Source organism: Carassius carassius, chromosome 16 (genome assembly GCF_963082965.1).
Source record: "Carassius carassius chromosome 16, fCarCar2.1, whole genome shotgun sequence".
Lineage (NCBI taxonomy): Eukaryota > Metazoa > Chordata > Actinopteri > Cypriniformes > Cyprinidae > Carassius > Carassius carassius.
The window spans coordinates 2,499,700-2,517,520 of NC_081770.1; the positions used below are offsets into that span (position 1 = coordinate 2,499,700).

Below are 17,821 nucleotides of genomic sequence, written 5' to 3' on the forward strand. Positions count from 1 at the left end.
AACAAAAATAAAAATAAATAGATTGTTTTAGTTGAACATGTCCATACATAACACTGTGTTGATTCTCATTTATTTAACTGTATCATTATTTAATAATTGCATGCCAAAATCATGGAAACTGCAAGGTTTTACAATATACAGTAATATTTGAAAATTAGTAAAAAATTAAAATCAAATTGTTTTCTGGAAACTCCACCAGACTCTTGTTCTACATTTGCCCATGTATCACTGTGGTGATTTGTGTATCATTTTACTGTATCATTCTCTAATAATTTGGCGATTTATGATTTTTTTTTTGTTCCTGATTTTGGCATGCAGCAGCGAGGGTTGTCTTCAATGAGACAAAAAAAGCTCACATTACTCCTCTCCTCATCAGTTTACACTGGCTACCAGTAGCCGCTCGCATCAAATTCAAGGTACTGATGCTTGCCTACAAGACGACCACTGGCACGGCACCAACATACCTAAACTCATTGGTTAAATCTTATGTGCCCTCCAGAAGTTTGCGCTCTGCAAGTGATCGACGCCATGTGGTACCATCCCAAAGAAGTTCAAAATCACTCTCAAGGACCTTTTCCTGGACTGTGTCCAGCTGGTGGAATGACCTCCCAATCTCAATTCGTACAGCTGAGTCTTTACTCATTTTCAAGAAACAGCTAAAGACTCATCTTTTTTCCTGCACTTAACCAACTAATACTAGCACTTTTCCTTTTCTTGTCTTCATTTATTATTAAAAAAAAAAAAACCTGGCTATGCGTTCTGTACTAGACTGAGGCTTGTCATGGCACTTGTATACTGTTGTTGTTCTCGTTGACCTGACTGCTTCTATTATTCTCATTTGTAAGTCGCTTTGGATAAAAGCGTCTGCTAAATGATTAAATGTAATGTAAAATGTAAATGTAAATGGCATGCAATTATTAAAGAATGAAACAATGACATGTCAGTTTGGTTTTATCCTTTTTAATATTTTTTTAAAGAAGAAGTTAGATTCTCTCCACATAAGCAGGATACACCATACAATAGCAGGTATAGATTGAATGATAACATGCACTTATAACACTTAAAACGTGAATGAATTCCGTCATTCTTATGAATATGAATAATACGACAACAACCGAAGGAGGATTTACTAAAAGAAGAAGACTGTAGCGCTCGCACGTTAATGTACCACGCACCGCCGAGTAGACGCGCAATGAACTTGAAGCGCAGATAGCGTGACCGCGCTACTCTAACGCAGATGGCGTGACTGCAGCGGGCGAACTGACATATTTTAATGTTTATTTGACGCTTTAGGCGCGCGTCTAAAGCCCAAGCTTCTCTTTCTCAGTTTAAAAGAGCTTTTAATAACTCTTAAAATAAAGCATAGACGTTACGTTTAGACCTTAAAGGAGGGGCGAAACCGTGAAGGAAAGCAACAGCATGCTGCTCAATGATCGTTTCATCTTGTTTGTCACATTTTCATGTTGGTGGGAATCGAAACCGAAACTAGAATCTGACTCGTCACACAGCTCCTCTGTGAATTTGTGATGAATGTGAGTTCATTTCCCCGCGAGCTCTTCAGGAGAACAGGACAAGTCTTTCAGGGTTTTTCTTTCGATTTAGATTTAAAGGTGTTATTGTTAAAATGGCGACAGGTAAGACTCAACATCAATTAAATTAGCGTCGATCTATCATTAACACACTGTTATTTACTCAATTAGTTCTAACACATGTTTTTATAAATAATGTATAATAGCTAAATAATCTGTTCTCTCTCTCTGTGTGTGTGTTGTTTTTTCTCCCTATAGCAGCAGGTAGATGTAGTCCATTATTTGATCGTCCTGACAGTAAGTTAATTAAAGCACAAACATTTATGTGTTTGCTTTTATATTAAACATTATGGATGAATCTCTAAAATTCTAAACTTTAAATTAAACTCTTAAAAAAAGTCCGTGTAAAGTATTATCATTACACGATTTTCGAGTATTAGTTCACACCAAAAAGAAAATTACAAATAGTCCTAATATATTAAGGTTTAATTGTTACATAAAAATGAGAATGTAAATAACTCCCAAAACTGTTAAATTGAAAGTCACTTGTGCTTTATTTAATATCTCGTTGTGTGTGTGAGAGACAAAACACTGTCTGATGCCAAAGAAACCCAAATATATTGATTCCCTTGCAGGAGATATAATTACTTTACTAAATTATAAAATCAGCTATGTTTTACATGAATAAAGACCCACTTATATTGTGTGAGAAGCTATTATCATCATTTTTTTTTACATGTGTACTGTGCAGCATTAAAACAGAAGTGCACTTTAATGATAGCTCTTAAGCCTGAGACACACTGCATGGTTTTTGGCTGTCACAGATGAAAGATTGGCATTGTGAAACAATTGTGGTAATTTCTGTGATCATGGCTCCTAATCAGTGGTTCTGTGTCGTATACTGAGAAAGGTTCAAAAGACAGCCATTGTCATGGTCTTGTGATCAAAGATAGCCAGTGATACAGCTAATGTAATCTCACAAACAATTTGTACGTATTTTACGAGGTGGCTAGTTTGGTACGAATTTGTACAACCTCACTCGTACGATTTTATAGGATTTGTCTAAACCCCAATGTCGGGTCGGTTTGGGGGCGGAGTTAGGTGTAGGTCATTCGTACAAATTCATATGACTTGTGCAATTCATAAAATACGTACGATTTGACAAAAATGTTATGAATTTGTACGAGTGTCGTTGTACGAATTCGTACAAATTAGAGACCTCGTAAAATATGTACCAATTGCCATGAGATTGGGCTAATACAGCATGATTATTGCACAGTGTGTTTGCTGATATGATCCACATTTACTGACCAACCAATAAGATGAGATATGAATTCAATGTGAAAATTGGTAAAATCATGCAGTGTGTCTCGGACTTTACTGTCATGTTTTCTGTTAATTTGGACTTTGTTTCCCTTGTTGTGTTGATTGTATTATTCTGTTTAGCTGTGCCTAGTTAATTATCCTTGTTTGGTCTGAGTACTTAAGTTCCTGCATGTTCTCTTCAAGTTTGTCTGGTTTTATGTCTACATGTTTTTGAATGTTGCTGTGCTACATTTTGTTTAGATTTATGATTTATGACTTTCATCGTGTGCTTGTGACACTTACAGACTTACTGTGTAGACAGAGTCTTAATGAGAAGCGTTTAGGTCCAAACTTGTGAAGAACTGTTTTTAAACTCTTGTAATGTGTCTTTAAATATTTATCTGTGACATTTAAATTGTTCCTTGTGCAAAACTTGGATCGGGATGTTTTCACTAAGTAGGACACAATTTCTCTTTACAATGTGTTGAGTACTGTTTGTAATCCACAGAAGAACAGGTATTTCAACAATGTATCCAAAACAAAACATTAACTCAAGCAACATTAATAACCAGCAAGGACTGAACTGAAACGGGAACTACTTGCACCAAAGCAAGAGAGGGACTAATGACTGACTAGAATGAACACAGGTCAACAGAATGAACTAATCAGGTTAACTAGGTCATTCAAATAAACTAAGGCAGAAGAAAAGGAATGCAAACAAAAATTCATAACTGTGACATTGTTGACACATAACTCACTTTAGTGTGACCCAGAGAATGTATATTTATGGATCATTTGGTTTATTATTAGCTAAAACGACACTGTGTAGTGGTCTGCTTGTGGACCACTGCCAAAATGCCACCATTCCATGCACCACATGGGCCACATGAGGAATGTGGGGAAGACCAGGGTTAGAATAGAAATCAACTGTGGCCCACGTTAGGGCCAGTTTTGGTTTATTTGGTTTGCTTACATGAGGCACTTATTTAAGTACCAAATCTGGCAAACAGGAATGGACCACCCAAATGGCATTATTCCGTACAGTATGTGGGCCGGAGCTAGGTCTAGGATCTGGGCGAGAATTCAAACCAATGTGGTTCTGATTTGGGCCAGTTCTGCTTTCTTTGGTTTATTCATGGCTGACATTGGGCCTTGCTTTGGCTTGCTCGTGGCCCAAATCTGGTAAACGGGAGCGGACCGCCACAGTGCCATCATTCTATGCGGTATATGGTCCAGATGAAAGTGCCAGGTGTGGGCCTGATCTGGGCCTGTAGGAATTGTGCTATCTGGGATAGAATTACCATAAAACTAATTCAGTCCATAATAGCTGAGATCTCATAGGTAACAGCAGTGATGTCAGACACAATACGGTACTCTTAATACAGTAGCCTAGAGAAAACATGATCTCTGCACACTGCAGTTGAAGCTGTTTCTGTGTTTTGTGTCACAAGAAAACAGCAGAAGATTTTCTAAGAGTGACAAAATATTGGGAAAGGGTTACGTGATATTTTGCTTGTGTTAAATCTGTTTGTTCTGTAGAATATTTAACATGAAATTCTTGCGCAATGTGTTTTTTATTGAACTTTGTTTGTGTGTGCTCTTTTTCAGTGAGTGATCTGAGGATTGTGCTGATAGGAAAGAATGGATTAGAAAACAGACGAGTGGCAAACACTATACTGGGAAGAGCAGTGTTTGACAGCGAAGCTCCATATTATTCACAGCAATCCAGTGACAGAATCAGTGGAGAGCTGGAGGGGAGAAAGATCACAGTCTTCAATCCTCACCTGCTCCAGCCAAATTACCCACAGGGAGAGATAATAGATGGAGTGAGAGACTGTGTGTCTCTGTCTGCTCCAGGACCTCATGTGTTTGTACTCGTTCTGCAGTATAATAACTTCAGTGAGGACGACAGACACAGAGTGGAATATGTGCTGAACCTCTTCAGTTATCAGGCCATGAAACACACTATAGTGCTGACTACTGATGATGTGCCACACAGATCAATATTCACTTCTAGGAATAACTCTATTCATGATATAATAAAGGAGTGTGGAGGAGGACATCTGAAGTTTAATACAGTAAGCACAGGATGGCGCTATGAGATGTTCAGAAGGACAGAAGAGATACTCAAGAAAGAAAGTATAGAATTTCTCATTTGTGACAATAGGCCTATTTCACAAGATGACGACCGAGACTGGAAGTAGGGTAGTGGTACTTCCGCTCGTGCCAGTGCTACGATCACAATAATGGATTGCGAACAGCTTGTTTTCTCCTAATCGTTAAGTTATCTGCCAAAACTCAGAATTGCATATGCTGTTAGTTTTTTTGATGATTTTCAGGGAGATGTGAAGAGATCCAAATTGGACAAAGGCTACAAATTATTTTTGGAACAATTTACATTTGATTATCAAGGTAAAGTTATGTATAATGAGCCAGTTGCCATGATACTGATTTTCGAATTCATTTACTATTATTGATTATTTTGAAAGTGGTTTAATAAAATCTAGCTTGTTAACTATGTGTGTGTGTTTGGACACTTCAGACTTAGAGATATTATTGCAGGGAAAGTGGTAATTAAGGCCAGATATTATAGGTCGTTAAGAAAGCGTGAAGAACCACATCAGCTTGAGGTAAATACATATACAATACAATACAATACAGGATTTAGTTTAAATGGTTTCCAATGTTGCCTGTTAGTTATCCCACAGTCCATAGCATCAGTAACTGTATAATTTAGTAAGACAAATTAAAACGAGGATGGGAAATCCATTTTTATTTTATGTAGCAATAGTCATCGTAACCTCTGTGCAGTGTTCAGGGTATTTCAGGACCCAAATAAAAAAGTGCTCCCTTCATCTAAATTACATGACACTTAATGAATTTACCAAAACAGAAATTGGGATGTCTGATTGTATATTAAGTGTAATAAAGTCACTCAAAAATGTTCATATAGTGCTTTTGTTTAAAATAGTCATTTTAAATGTGTTTTCTAGTACATGGCAGAAATCTGCTACTAAAGTACGGCAAATTTTTCATATGACCATGTATGAAAGCAAGAAATGTAGATAACTTTAAAAGTTAACCACATATTTATTTTGTATAAGCATTTCATGTAAACGTAATATTTTTTTTTAAAAATGAAGAAAAAAAAAGTTTAAACAAAAATTCCATACCAACTGTATATTCAGTTCACACTTACATATAATTACCTGAAGTATTATAATACATATTTGGCGTGCTGTCTGGGGAAGGGCTCAGAGGTCAGGAATGGCTCGAACCTAGAGTACCCCCCCCCCCCATATATAAAAGTGTAGAATGAACTCTAGTGGAGGAGATGGGGTGGAGGGGGGATGCTGATAAACCTTCAATGGACACAGCTAGGCTAAGTTAGCTGTATTTATACCCTAAGGTTGATTATCTTAAGTGGCTCCACCTGTGCTAATTAGGCTAAGTATCTGACGTGCTCCTCCAGAACCTTGTTATGAAACTACATTTCACAAGTTCACACTTACATATAATTAGCTTAAGTATTATAATGCATATTTGGCGTGCTGTCCGGGGAAGGGCTCAGAGCTCGAGAATGGTCCGAACCTAGAGTACCCACCAAAAAGCAATAGCGGAAAGGACAGCCGCCAGACTAAGGACCCCCCCACAATAGCTTTGAGATCTGCCGGGGGCTGATATTTAGAAAGTCAGCTGGTTGGCAGGTCTGAAGAGCCTATGTACTTCAGTGGGAGCAACTTTACATATTTGGAGAGATAGGCCCTGCTGGCTGCTTGTATCGGACTCGTGATTTGGGGTGCCTGGTCGGGAGGGCCCGACCCATTGCACAACCGGAGCACCTCACTGCAAGGGATGAGCCCTACCAGCCAATAGAGGAGGAGCAATGTGATTGGATAGCCCGACCAGGAATAGATAACGGTGTTGGCATACGGACCCTACTGGCTGATGAGCCCCTGCTAATCAGTGGGCAACCAGGGCAGATATCTGACAGAGAGGACCCATGAAGCCTTCCACTGGAGATCAAGACTCAGGATGACGGACGTGTAGGTCCTCTCAGTTGAGCAGATAAACAGGCTTTGGGCCGCCGACAAAGAGGACTCTTGCGCTGCCGACAAAGAGGACTCTTGCGCCCCCCGACGGGAGATCAATACTCACGGCATCAGATGGATAAGACCTGTTTGTGGGCAGCAAGTAAAGAAAACCCAACCCGAGAGCACTCTCGCCTACATCTGACATGAGCACAATACTCAACGGCATCAATACTCAATACTCAACGGGGGAAAAGATTTGGACAGAGTTTGGCGGAAAAGTTAGGTGGCCGTGAGACTCTCGCCGATGTCCGATGGGAGCTCAATACTCAAGGCATCGAACGGGTAAGCCTCTCCGGACACAAGACGGAAAGGGTAAAGTTGTGTTGCCAAGAGGCTCTCGCCGGCGTCCGATGGGAGCTCAATATTCAAGGCATCGAAAGGGTAAGGCTCGCTGACTGTAGGAGGAAAAGGTAAGGGTGTGTGGCCAGGAGGCTTGCGTCAGCATCCCATCGGAGCTCAATACTGACAGCATCGGATGGGTAAGCCTTTTTTGACCAAACGATGAAAAAAGTTGTCTAGCCGGGAGACTCTAGCCGACATCCGATGGGAGCTCAATACTCACTGCATTGAATGGGTAAGCCTTCACCGACCGTAGAAAGGAAAAAGTAATGTTGTCTAGACGGGAGGCTCTCACCTACGTCTGATGGGAGGTAAATACTCATGACATCAAAGGGGAAAGCCTCCCCGAACGTAAGACGGAAAGGTAAAGTTGAATGGCCAGTATTTGGCCAGACAGTGAAGGAGTTTTTTTTTCTCGTCTAAAATAGAGGTTCATGGGAGAATTGCGTCTGAGAATTTCTTCGAAGAAGAATATTATTCGAAGATGGACTAGTATGGTTGGATTGGAGAAGAAAAAGTCAGTTAGGTACTACTGTCATCTCGCTTGTCCTGTGACAAATTTGCCGCATCTGTGCACGGAAGTTATCTGTCTAAATGTTCTGCAAATCGGTCAACGGTGAAAACAATAGTAGATTTCATTTAAAGTCCAACAATTTAACCCTAATATGGACGTAAACGAACGCGTTAAATATAAAGTATTCAAAATAGGTAAGTTCATATATTTGGTTTAGTTGAAACTGATGCATTGGTTGTACGCACTCCAGGCCACGCGCCTCATGATGAGACTAACGCACCGCCACAGAAACAAGAATGAGATGCATTCTATCGTAACTGTGGCATTAAACTCAGTTAGTGAGGCTCATATCAGATTACCTGTTAAAGTGCAATAAATACCTTGTATTTGCAGACGATGTATGTCTGTTTGTGGATTGAGACTTCTTCACCGCCTACAGGCTCAAATCATCCTTGCGAGCACGGGCAAGCATGAAATGCAGTGCTGAAATGGAATAACGGAGCAGTTTGGTAGCTGAATTATAGGAGGCCACCTAATAATGATAGTAAAATACATTAATGAGCCTAATATTGTCTTGACTATCGTCGATAGTGAAGTGTGAAGTGAAGTGACATTCAGCCAAGTATGGTGACCCATACTCAGAATTTGTGCTCTGCATTTAACCCATCCGAAGTGCACACACACAGAGCAGTGAACACACACACACACACACTGTGAGCACACACCCGGAGCAGTGGGCAGCCATTTATGCTGCGGCGCCCGGGGAGCAGTTGGGGGTTCGATGCCTTGCTCAAGGGCACCTAAGTCGTGGTATTGAAGGAGGAGAGAGAACTGTACATGCACTCCCCCCAACCTCAATTCCTGCCAGCCCGGGACTCGAACTCACAACCTTTCGATTGGGAGTCCGACTCTCTAACCATTAGGCCACGACTTTCCCGTACGTAATACTATCACCACCACCTAGGATGAATAGGCATAACTTTGAAGCAGAGGTGATGTCGAGTTTTGCCAGAAGAGGACCACGACCCATGAAATGATGAAAAAGGATTTTTTTTTTGGGGCTAGTGCATAACTGAGAATGTGGGGCATCGAAGCTGATCATGAACCCTTGTTCGAATTCACGTCGCCTATTGGGGAAAACTGAACAGCTCATTTCAGTAAAATGGCTTAACATAATGAAAATCTGAAAAATGGCAACTTTTGATGTCCACATTCAAGGATTTTTTTTTATATATATATGCTCCTGTGGGAGCAGACGCTGCTGTGGCAGTGAGGAGATACAGAAAAGGCTCCTGCAGGAGCAGACTCACACTTGCTGTCCTGCGGCAAAACACGAGGGTAGTGGTGTATTACTTAAATTCTAAGTGATCATGCGAGTAAATGGTGAAATATGTCCCTAAATAAATTGGTCCTGCCAGAATAGTTGCATGAAACTTATGTCTGCATAATCTCAGTGAGGTTTAAACATGCACGGTAAGGCAAATGTAATATCTTTGGACATTTCAGTGTGAATGACAACTCTGGAAAAAATGCCTTGGCTTCGTGGTAAAAAATGGCATCGTCACTCGACAGAACTACGTCATAACCTCATTTAACAAAGTTTAAGCCCCCTTTCCACTGCACACGACATTCGGACACAATTGTCGCATTTCTCCCTCTAGCGGCATTCGCGCAGAACTTTCAGACTGGTTGTGCAGCAACTGTTACCTTGGCATATTCACCATAGTAAAATTTATAATTTTAATGAATATAATTAATGTATGAATGCATCGTCACAAATCAAATGACCCCCAAAATAAAAACAGTAGGTTTTATGGGGCTAATCAACGTAAATAATGGTTTAATAATTATTTCTCACATAATTATTATAAACCACCATTTTACAGAAATAGTGTTTAAAGAATAATGTTAAAGTTAACAAAATATTGGTAATTCTGACCTTGCACCGATAGTTTTGATTAGAATACATCACATCCGGTCGGGCGTTTGCATACGGTCTAGTCGCAGAATTTCAAATATTTGAACGCATCCGAGGCTCAAATCGGATCCGAAATTTCTGCATACATATGTGATCAGAACTCCACGCAGCTCCCGCACTACTTTCTTGCCGCGAAACCTGTATTTAGTGTCTTCACCTGAAAATTTATTGATTTACTACGTGCGGTCTGTGCTGCTGGAGGTGGCAGCCTCAAACGGGAAGTGAAATAGGCTTGCTGCAGTAAGAACTGGGGTGCGGCCCAGGCTGGTTGAATGCCTGCTGCTGCTGCGATCCAGCGCTTGAGGAGAGCCCGGTCTTGAGTGGAACGATTGTGGTGTCAAACGAGGTGAGCTCGGGGCTTTGCATGGTCTATTGCCCACGACGTGTGCCTTGGCAAGAAGAGCAGCTGTCGCGATGTCGCTTGATGGTGCTCAATGGACGTGTTTGGTGAGGTAGGAATGATCATGGGTATCGGCAAAAGCAGCAGATCTGAAAAATCCCCGGTATGGATCTCCTCACTGGAAGGAAAATTGGGTCTGTGATAAGATGCCATAGCGAACCGGGATGCTGATAAACCATCGCTGCTTGCAATTAACTCCCTCCTCCAACTGAACCTGTAATCAGATCTAACTTGTTCTTTCTTTACAGTCTCTTCATTGGAAGCAGTCTCTTTGACATTTTGTTTATTTTGTAATTGTGAATTGTAATTATATATGCTTATAATGGTTCTGTTCTGTACCCCAGGGGGGTTTGTCTTGCTGCTCTCCCCGCTATGTCCCAGCATGGCTGCATGGACAGGCGTGTGTAGTGTTGCCCAGAACATAACCATACCGCCAACACTAACTGTATGCAATTATAATTGTCATAAATATACTTGACGGAAGTGGTCCTGATTGAAGTGTAGATGATGCTGATGTCACTAGCAGGTGTGTAGATGATGCTGATGTCACTAGCAGGTGTGTAGATGATGCTGATGTCACTAGCAGGTGTGTAGATGATGCTGATGTCACTAGCAGGTGAGGAGGAGCATGATGTCACTAGCAGGTGTGTAGATGATGCTGATGTCACTAGCAGGTGTGTAGATGATGCTGATGTCACTAGCAGGTGAGGAGGAGCATGATGTCACTAGCAGGTGTGTAGATGATGCTGATGTCACTAGCAGGTGTGTAGATGATGCTGATGTTACTAGAAGGTGAGGAGGAGCATGATGTTATTAGCAGGTGTGTAGATGATGCTGATGTCACTAGAAGGTGTTTAGATGATGCTGATGTTACTAGAAGGTGTGTAGATGATGCTGATGTCGTTAGCAGGTGAGAAGATAATGCTGATGTCGCTAGCAGGTGTGTAGATGATGCTGATGTTATTAGCAGGTGTGTAGATGATGCTGATGTCACTAGAAGGTGTTTAGATGATGCTGATGTTACTAGAAGGTGTGTAGATGATGCTGATGTCGCTAGCAGGTGTGTAGATGATGCTGATGTCACTAGCAGGTGAGGAGGAGCATGATGTCACTAGCAGGTGTGTAGATGATGCTGATGTCACTAGCAGGTGTGTAGATGATGCTGATGTCACTAGCAGGTGAGGAGGAGCATGATGTCACTAGCAGGTGTGTAGATGATGCTGATGTCACTAGAAGGTGTGTAGATGATGCTGATGTTACTAGAAGGTGTGTAGATGATGCTGATGTCGTTAGCAGGTGAGAAGATAATGCTGATGTCACTAGCAGGTGTGTAGATGATGCTGATGTTACTAGCAGGTGTGTAGATGATGCTGATGTTACTAGCAGGTGTGTAGATGATGCTGATGTTACTAGCAGGTGTGTAGATGATGCTGATGTTACTAGCAGGTGTGTAGATGATGCTGATGTTACTAGAAGGTGTGTAGATGATGCTGATGTCGCTAGCAGGTGTGTAGATGATGCTGATGTCACTAGAAGGTGTGTAGATGATGCTGATGTTACTAGAAGGTGTGTAGATGATGCTGATGTTACTAGCAGGTGTGTAGATGATGCTGATGTTACTAGCAGGTGTGTAGATGATGCTGATGTTACTAGCAGGTGTGTAGATGATGCTGATGTTACTAGAAGGTGTGTAGATGATGCTGATGTCGCTAGCAGGTGTGTAGATGATGCTAATGTCGTTAGCAGGTGAGAAGATAATGCTGATGTCGCTAGCAGGTGTGTAGATGATGCTGATGTTACTAGCAGGTGTGTAGATGATGCTGATGTTACTAGCAGGTGTGTAGATGATGCTGATGTTACTAGCAGGTGTGTAGATGATGCTGATGTTACTAGTAGGTGTGTAGATTATGCTGATGTCACTAGAAAGTTCCTGTATGAACTTCGGTACATATATAGAACTCATCAAGCTGAACAACTTTTGCACTTTATGTCATTAGCTCCAACCAACAGGAAGTCAGCTATTCTAGGTTTTGTGAAAAATGCATGCTCTGGAATTTGTTATACTTGTCCAAGTGTTTTCCTCTGATTGCCACCAAACTTTTGATCTCAAGACATTGAGGATGCTAAATTGCGAAGGGATTTTTGATATCTTGAACAGTTTGGCCATGGTGAGGCAACATATTTATGGCAAGAAATTTGTTATAAGAAGTGTTTTGTAACTTCCATTTTAATCAAACTTTAACAGTTTGTTCGTGAACGAGTCAGTCTTTTGTTCATTATCTGTCTCGGCTTGGTGTTCATCTTCAGTTCTCTCTTCACATCAGTTCAGTCAGTGTACTGTTTGAGTAAATTAATTACTCCGGGATATTGGTTAAAGGAAGTGTCTGCCACATTAAAAAAAGTTAACAGCTTAAGTCATTTGTGGATTAATGCGTATTGGAGACACAAACCATTTAAAATGATTCAGTTCGATTTGGTGAACTGGTTCAAAAAGATCCGGTTACATCGAATGATTCGTTTGTGAACCGGATATCACAAACTGCTTTGTTTTGAACTCTCAAACAACAGACACGGAAGAGAAGACAATGCTGAATAAAGTCGTAGTATTTGCTATTTTTGGACCAAAATGTATTTTCGATGCTTCAAAATATTCTAACTGACCCTCTGATGTCACATGGACTACTTTGATGATGTTTTTCTTACCTTTCTGGACATGGACAGTAGACCATACACACAGCTTCAATGGAGGGACTGAGAGCTCTCAGACTAAATCTAAAATATCTTAAACTGTGTTCCGAAGATAAACTGAGGTCTCACGGGTTTGGAACGACATGAGGGTGAGTTATTAATGACATAGTTTTGCTATTAGTGTTAGTAAATAAAAATGTTCATGTTAGTTAATGTTATTGACTAATGTTAACAGATGCAAGTTTCAATTTCATTTAATAACATATAAGTAAATTTTGAACATAATATAAACTAAGATTCATAAATGCAATATATTGTTCATGTTAAGTAATATAGTTAATGAATGCTAAGTAACCCTTTCATTGCTGTGTGCTGACCACAACAATCAGACTGCCAAACATTCAATCATATAGTATTTATTTCTATGTGAAATAATACATTTATTATGGAAAAACAGATTGTATTGTGTTTTTCAAATAATACATGTCAAATTATGTGTAAGGTAAAAATATACGGATTAATACTGGTTGAAATAAAATATAATGTAATATATAGTATAACAACAACTAGACAGCTGTCTAGGTCTATTTTTATTTTTATTTTTTTTTTGTTTAAATAGGGTCGTGAATTACTTGTACCCTGACTCTGTTTGAGAAGGAGTGGCTCGAGTCGAGTGAGGATGGCCGTGTGGTCTGGATGATCCAGGTCTGTCTATCAGTTAATACATGCATCGACCACTCGATTGAGAATCCAGCAGATAGCAGACCATGCCATAAAATAAACACAGTGACAGAAATGACATGAATGTGTGTGTGTGTTTACTCGTGATGTTGAGTCTGGATCTGACTCATATCGTCAGTAACATCTACACAGACATGGGCTCAGCCTGAGATCAGGTGCCAAACCAGAGGAAGATGAGGAGCTTCTCAACTCTTTAAACTTTAAACCTTCACGCTGTTAATAGAGTTCATCTGCATTTCAGCAGCCTCACAATAACTGAGACTAGAGCAGACGCTTCGTTCAAGTGCACTTATGCTTATGGTTCATTTGTGATATTAAAACCTAGGGTTTCAACCAAACCTGTGAAACACTTTTCTTCAGCGCTGTGATGTCCTGTAAGAACTCCATCTGAATATGACTCAGTATTATTATTATAGATATGATGTATTGTAGTATTTGTTACGTTAATGTAATTTTACACTTTCCCCATTTCAAAATAAAACATGAAATGTGTTCTTTTGGGGATTTATTTGGATGGACACAAATCTCTCATGTTTCATTAAAGTATCTAAGGTTTGGTTTCAAAGATGAACGCTAGTTTTAAAGGGTTAATTTGGACCAATGTGAGGGTGAGTAATTGTTAATAGAGTTTCGAAATGTCATTTTGTACAATCTAATAGATGAACAGAAAATGAAGTGATATGTTTATTTTTACCCAGCTTCTTCAAGTGTCAAGTTAAAGTCATTCATTGTTGTGTACAAGTATAATGTGCAAACATTTTCTTGAATGCTCCTCCACAGACTATAAACGAGTCAGAATGTACTAAGATATCGTTCTGTGAGTGTGTACTTGTATCCTGTTGTTCTCCATTATAGCGCCACCTTCTGTCTGAATCACGCAAACACACAGAAGCGCGTCTTCAGCTGCGACTCACAATCTGCTTCATCTGAATTTATGCTCAGGTGCTTCTGCTGCATTTATTTATATGAAAATTATATTTCTGTCAGTTTTTATCTGATTTTTGTGTTGATCAGAATAATTAAAGAAACTGCATCTTCCGTGTATCATTTCTGGTTTAAAAAGGAAAATGAAAGGACGCAGAAAGATTCATTTGTCAAATATTTTCTCTGAGTCTGTTCATGAGTCTGTGCATGGGCGCAGTTCAGATCTCTATCAGTGCTTTTCTTTCTATTTCGATGTTTGTCAAGGTGTTCAAATGGCGTCAGGTAAGAATTAAACTGGATACAAATGTACGACACCACGTTTCCTCGATGATTTATGAATTATTTATTAAATATTAAACAACAGTAGACCGTTGTTAACTTTGTTTAGATTATTAAATGATATTTCACCGTGCATTTTCGTTTGTTTAATCGTGTCACTGAACACCAGGAAGTAGGCTAACTAAACTTCTGCGTGAGGAATTCTTTCATTAATCCTTTATAAACATCTGTGCTTTTGGTCTATGTGTGTGATTTTCTCTCTCTCTCTCTCTCGTGCAGCAGGTAGACGGAGACGTAGAAGTTTTTCAGAAATTGATCGTCCTAACAGTAAGTAAATAAATCGCTGCTACCATAAAGCCAAAGCAAATTTAAGTTTTTCTTTTGAAGAAGTTTAAGATTATTTTACCTCGAAATACCATACCACATTAAGTTACTTTTTTACCCACATTAAAGTAAAATTATTAAAAGTAATACAAATTAAACAGCATTAAAATAAAACATTAAATTCAGATTTATCTGTAAAGCACATTTCACAATGAATATAATCCTGAAGCATCATATGGAAATAATTCATATAGTACTATATTTGTATATAGATCTGTATTTATTTGTTTTTAACGAAATATGCTCTTTTTCATAAAATCAAAGTTGACACTGAATTTCACCCATTCATTCTTCTCAAGGCCACCATAAAAGTACTATAAAACTTGTCCAAACAGAACTGGGCCTGAATTCCACGTCTTCTGAACCCATTCAGTCCAGACCATCATAGCTGAGTTCTCATTTGAGCTTTTTATACATCACACCAGTGATGACAGACACAATACAGATCTTTTTATACAGAATACCTAGCGCATAGAGCAAAAACTGAAAAATGGCCAAAACTCCTCCTTCTGTTGGTTCCCAAATCTTCTGAAAAGGTTATTTGATATTTTTACATTACTATTGTGTCCTGTGCAAAATCTGCTAATTTTGTTGGATTTTTAATATGATATTGTTCAGTGTTTCTTTATTGCAGTGTGTGTGTGTGTGTTTATGTGTGTACTCTTTTTCAGTGAGTGATCTGTGGATTGTGCTGATAGGAAAGAATGGATCAGAAAACAGACGAGTGGCAAAGACTATACTGGGAGGAGCAGTGTTTGAGTAAAGCTCCATATTATTTACAGAAGCACAGTGACATAATCAGAGGAGAGGTGGAGGGGAGACACATCACAGTCATCAACACTCACCTACTGCAGCCAAATCTCTCACACCAACAGTTAACACAGAGAGTGAGAGATTGTGTGTCTCTGTCTGCTCCAGGACCTCATGTGTTTGTACTTGTTCTGCAGTATAACAACTTCAGAGAGAATGACAGACAGAGATTGAACACTGTGCTGAACCTCTTCAGTTACCAGGCCATGAAACACACCATAGTGCTGACTACTGATAAAGAGAGACGTGGATTCATATTCACTTCTAGGAATAATACTGTTCATGATTTATTAAAGGAGTGTGGAGGAGGACATCTACAGTTTGATACAGGGAACACAGGATGGCGATCTGAGATGTTCAGAAGGACAGAAGAGATACTCAAGAAAGAACATGAAGAAATTCTCACCTGTGACATGTGTGAGGATGAAGATCTGAGCAGATCTGGTGCGTCAGTCAGAGACCACAAAGACATGAAGGATTTTTATCTCAGTGAGAACACAAACACAGGTTTGTCGTCTTCTTTTCTGGGCAAAGCTATAAGAATATGATCAATGATGTTGTAAATATAGCTCAAAAGGGAAATTTATATAAATAATACCAATTAATTACAATTATTTATATGAGCTGCCACTAGTAGCTGTAGCAGAATTAAATTGACACCAACTAATCTGTTCGTCCGGCGAACATTTTGTTAAAAAAAAAAAAGAACATTTTTGTGGCCACAGAAAACACTTTCATACAGTATTAATGCATTAGAGCATGTAGCAAAATCAGAACCGTATAGGGACATTGATTTGTAAGGTAGAATCACAAATTCAAGTATTTTGTGCACAAGAGTCTTATTAACTAAACACTAATGCAAACTAGTCTAACAAAAACAAAAAACTAAAAAACATGCATACAATCACTCATACAGGGGAAAGGGCAAATGAGATTTGATGGATGATACCATTAGGATAACCAAAGAATAAAGCTATGAACAGTCAGTAAACCACCTGAGTAAAATCACCAGCGCCGTTTATATCTGGGTCTATATCTTATACTAAACCTCGGTTTCACAAGTTCACGCTTACATATAATTAGCTGAGGTATGGTATGCGTATTTGGCGTGCTGTCCGGGAAAGGGCTCCGAGCTCGGAAATGGCCCGAACCTAGAGTACCCCCCAAAAAGCAAATGTACAAGAGGACAGCCGCCAGTTTAAAGAACGCCCCCCCAAAAATAGCATAGAGTACTGGCGGGGGCTGATTTAGATTTTCTGAGAAGTCGTCTCGTTGGCAGGCCGGAAGGGCCTACGTACTCCGGTGGGAGCGACTACCGGCTGCAGGTAGCAAACTACGTGGTTGTTGGCGCCCGGTCGGTAGGGCTCGAGCCGATGCTCAACGGGAGCTTGTGGCGTTGGAACGGGTAAACCTCGCCAGGCCAGGTTAAAAGATGTGAGGATAGCTGAGAGGGTTTTTTTCAAATGGAAAGGTAAGTTGTGTGGCCGAGAGACTCTTACCGACGTCCGAAGGGAGCACACGCATTGAACAGGTTAAGTCTCGCCGACCGTAGAGTGGAAAGGTAAAGGTTGTCTGTCCAGGAGGCTCTCGCCGGCGTCCGAAGGGAGCATACGCATCGAACGGGTAAGCCTCACTGACCATAGAAAAGGAAAAGGTAAGGTTGTCTAACCGGGAGGCTCTTGCCGGCGTCCGAAGGGAGCACACGCATCGAACGGGTAAGCCTCTCCGGATGTGGGACAGAAAAGGTAACATTAAGTGGCCAGGAGGCTCTCGCCAGCATCGAACGGGGATTTCCAGTTCCCGGAAACAACTGGGTAAGCCTCGCAGGCCGTAGGA

The 17,821-nt window shown here is 40.1% G+C and overlaps 2 protein-coding genes and 1 long non-coding RNA gene across 4 annotated transcripts in view; all 3 read left to right on the plus strand.

Moving 5' to 3' along the window:
* Nucleotides 1–14,080, plus strand: part of LOC132159417 (guanylyl cyclase-activating protein 1-like) — a 97,064-nt gene extending 82,984 nt beyond the window's left edge. The window contains exon 5 of the mRNA XM_059568923.1: nucleotides 13,719–14,080. Coding sequence (XP_059424906.1) covers nucleotides 13,719–13,737 — 19 coding nt within the window. The 3' untranslated portion in view covers nucleotides 13,738–14,080. The remainder of the gene's footprint in view (nucleotides 1–13,718) is intronic.
* On the plus strand, nucleotides 1,312–5,352 carry LOC132159414 (GTPase IMAP family member 5-like). 2 transcript variants are annotated; one of them, XM_059568920.1, is made up of 3 exons: nucleotides 1,312–1,634; nucleotides 1,785–1,826; nucleotides 4,443–5,352. In XM_059568920.1, the coding sequence occupies exons 1-3, from the start codon at nucleotides 1,625–1,627 to the stop codon at nucleotides 5,036–5,038; spliced, it is 648 nt and encodes a 215-aa protein (XP_059424903.1). In that variant the 5' UTR covers nucleotides 1,312–1,624; the 3' UTR covers nucleotides 5,039–5,352. The 2 variants fall into 2 exon arrangements, with proteins under 2 accessions (XP_059424903.1, XP_059424904.1); XM_059568921.1 differs by having other exon boundaries at nucleotides 1,788–1,826.
* A 641-nt stretch (nucleotides 14,081–14,721) lies between the features above and the next one.
* Nucleotides 14,722–15,895, plus strand: LOC132159437 (uncharacterized). The gene is made up of 3 exons (XR_009437849.1): nucleotides 14,722–14,794; nucleotides 15,071–15,118; nucleotides 15,847–15,895. It is a non-coding gene; the product is annotated as an uncharacterized LOC132159437 (long non-coding RNA).
* The last annotated feature ends 1,926 nt before the right edge of the window (nucleotides 15,896–17,821 follow it).

Excerpts from the sequence above, each read along its gene's own strand:
- LOC132159414 (XM_059568920.1), top strand. Across the intron at positions 1,827-4,442 it reads ATTATTTGATCGTCCTGACA|TGAGTGATCTGAGGATTGTG; the intron begins GTAAGTTAATTA and ends GCTCTTTTTCAG.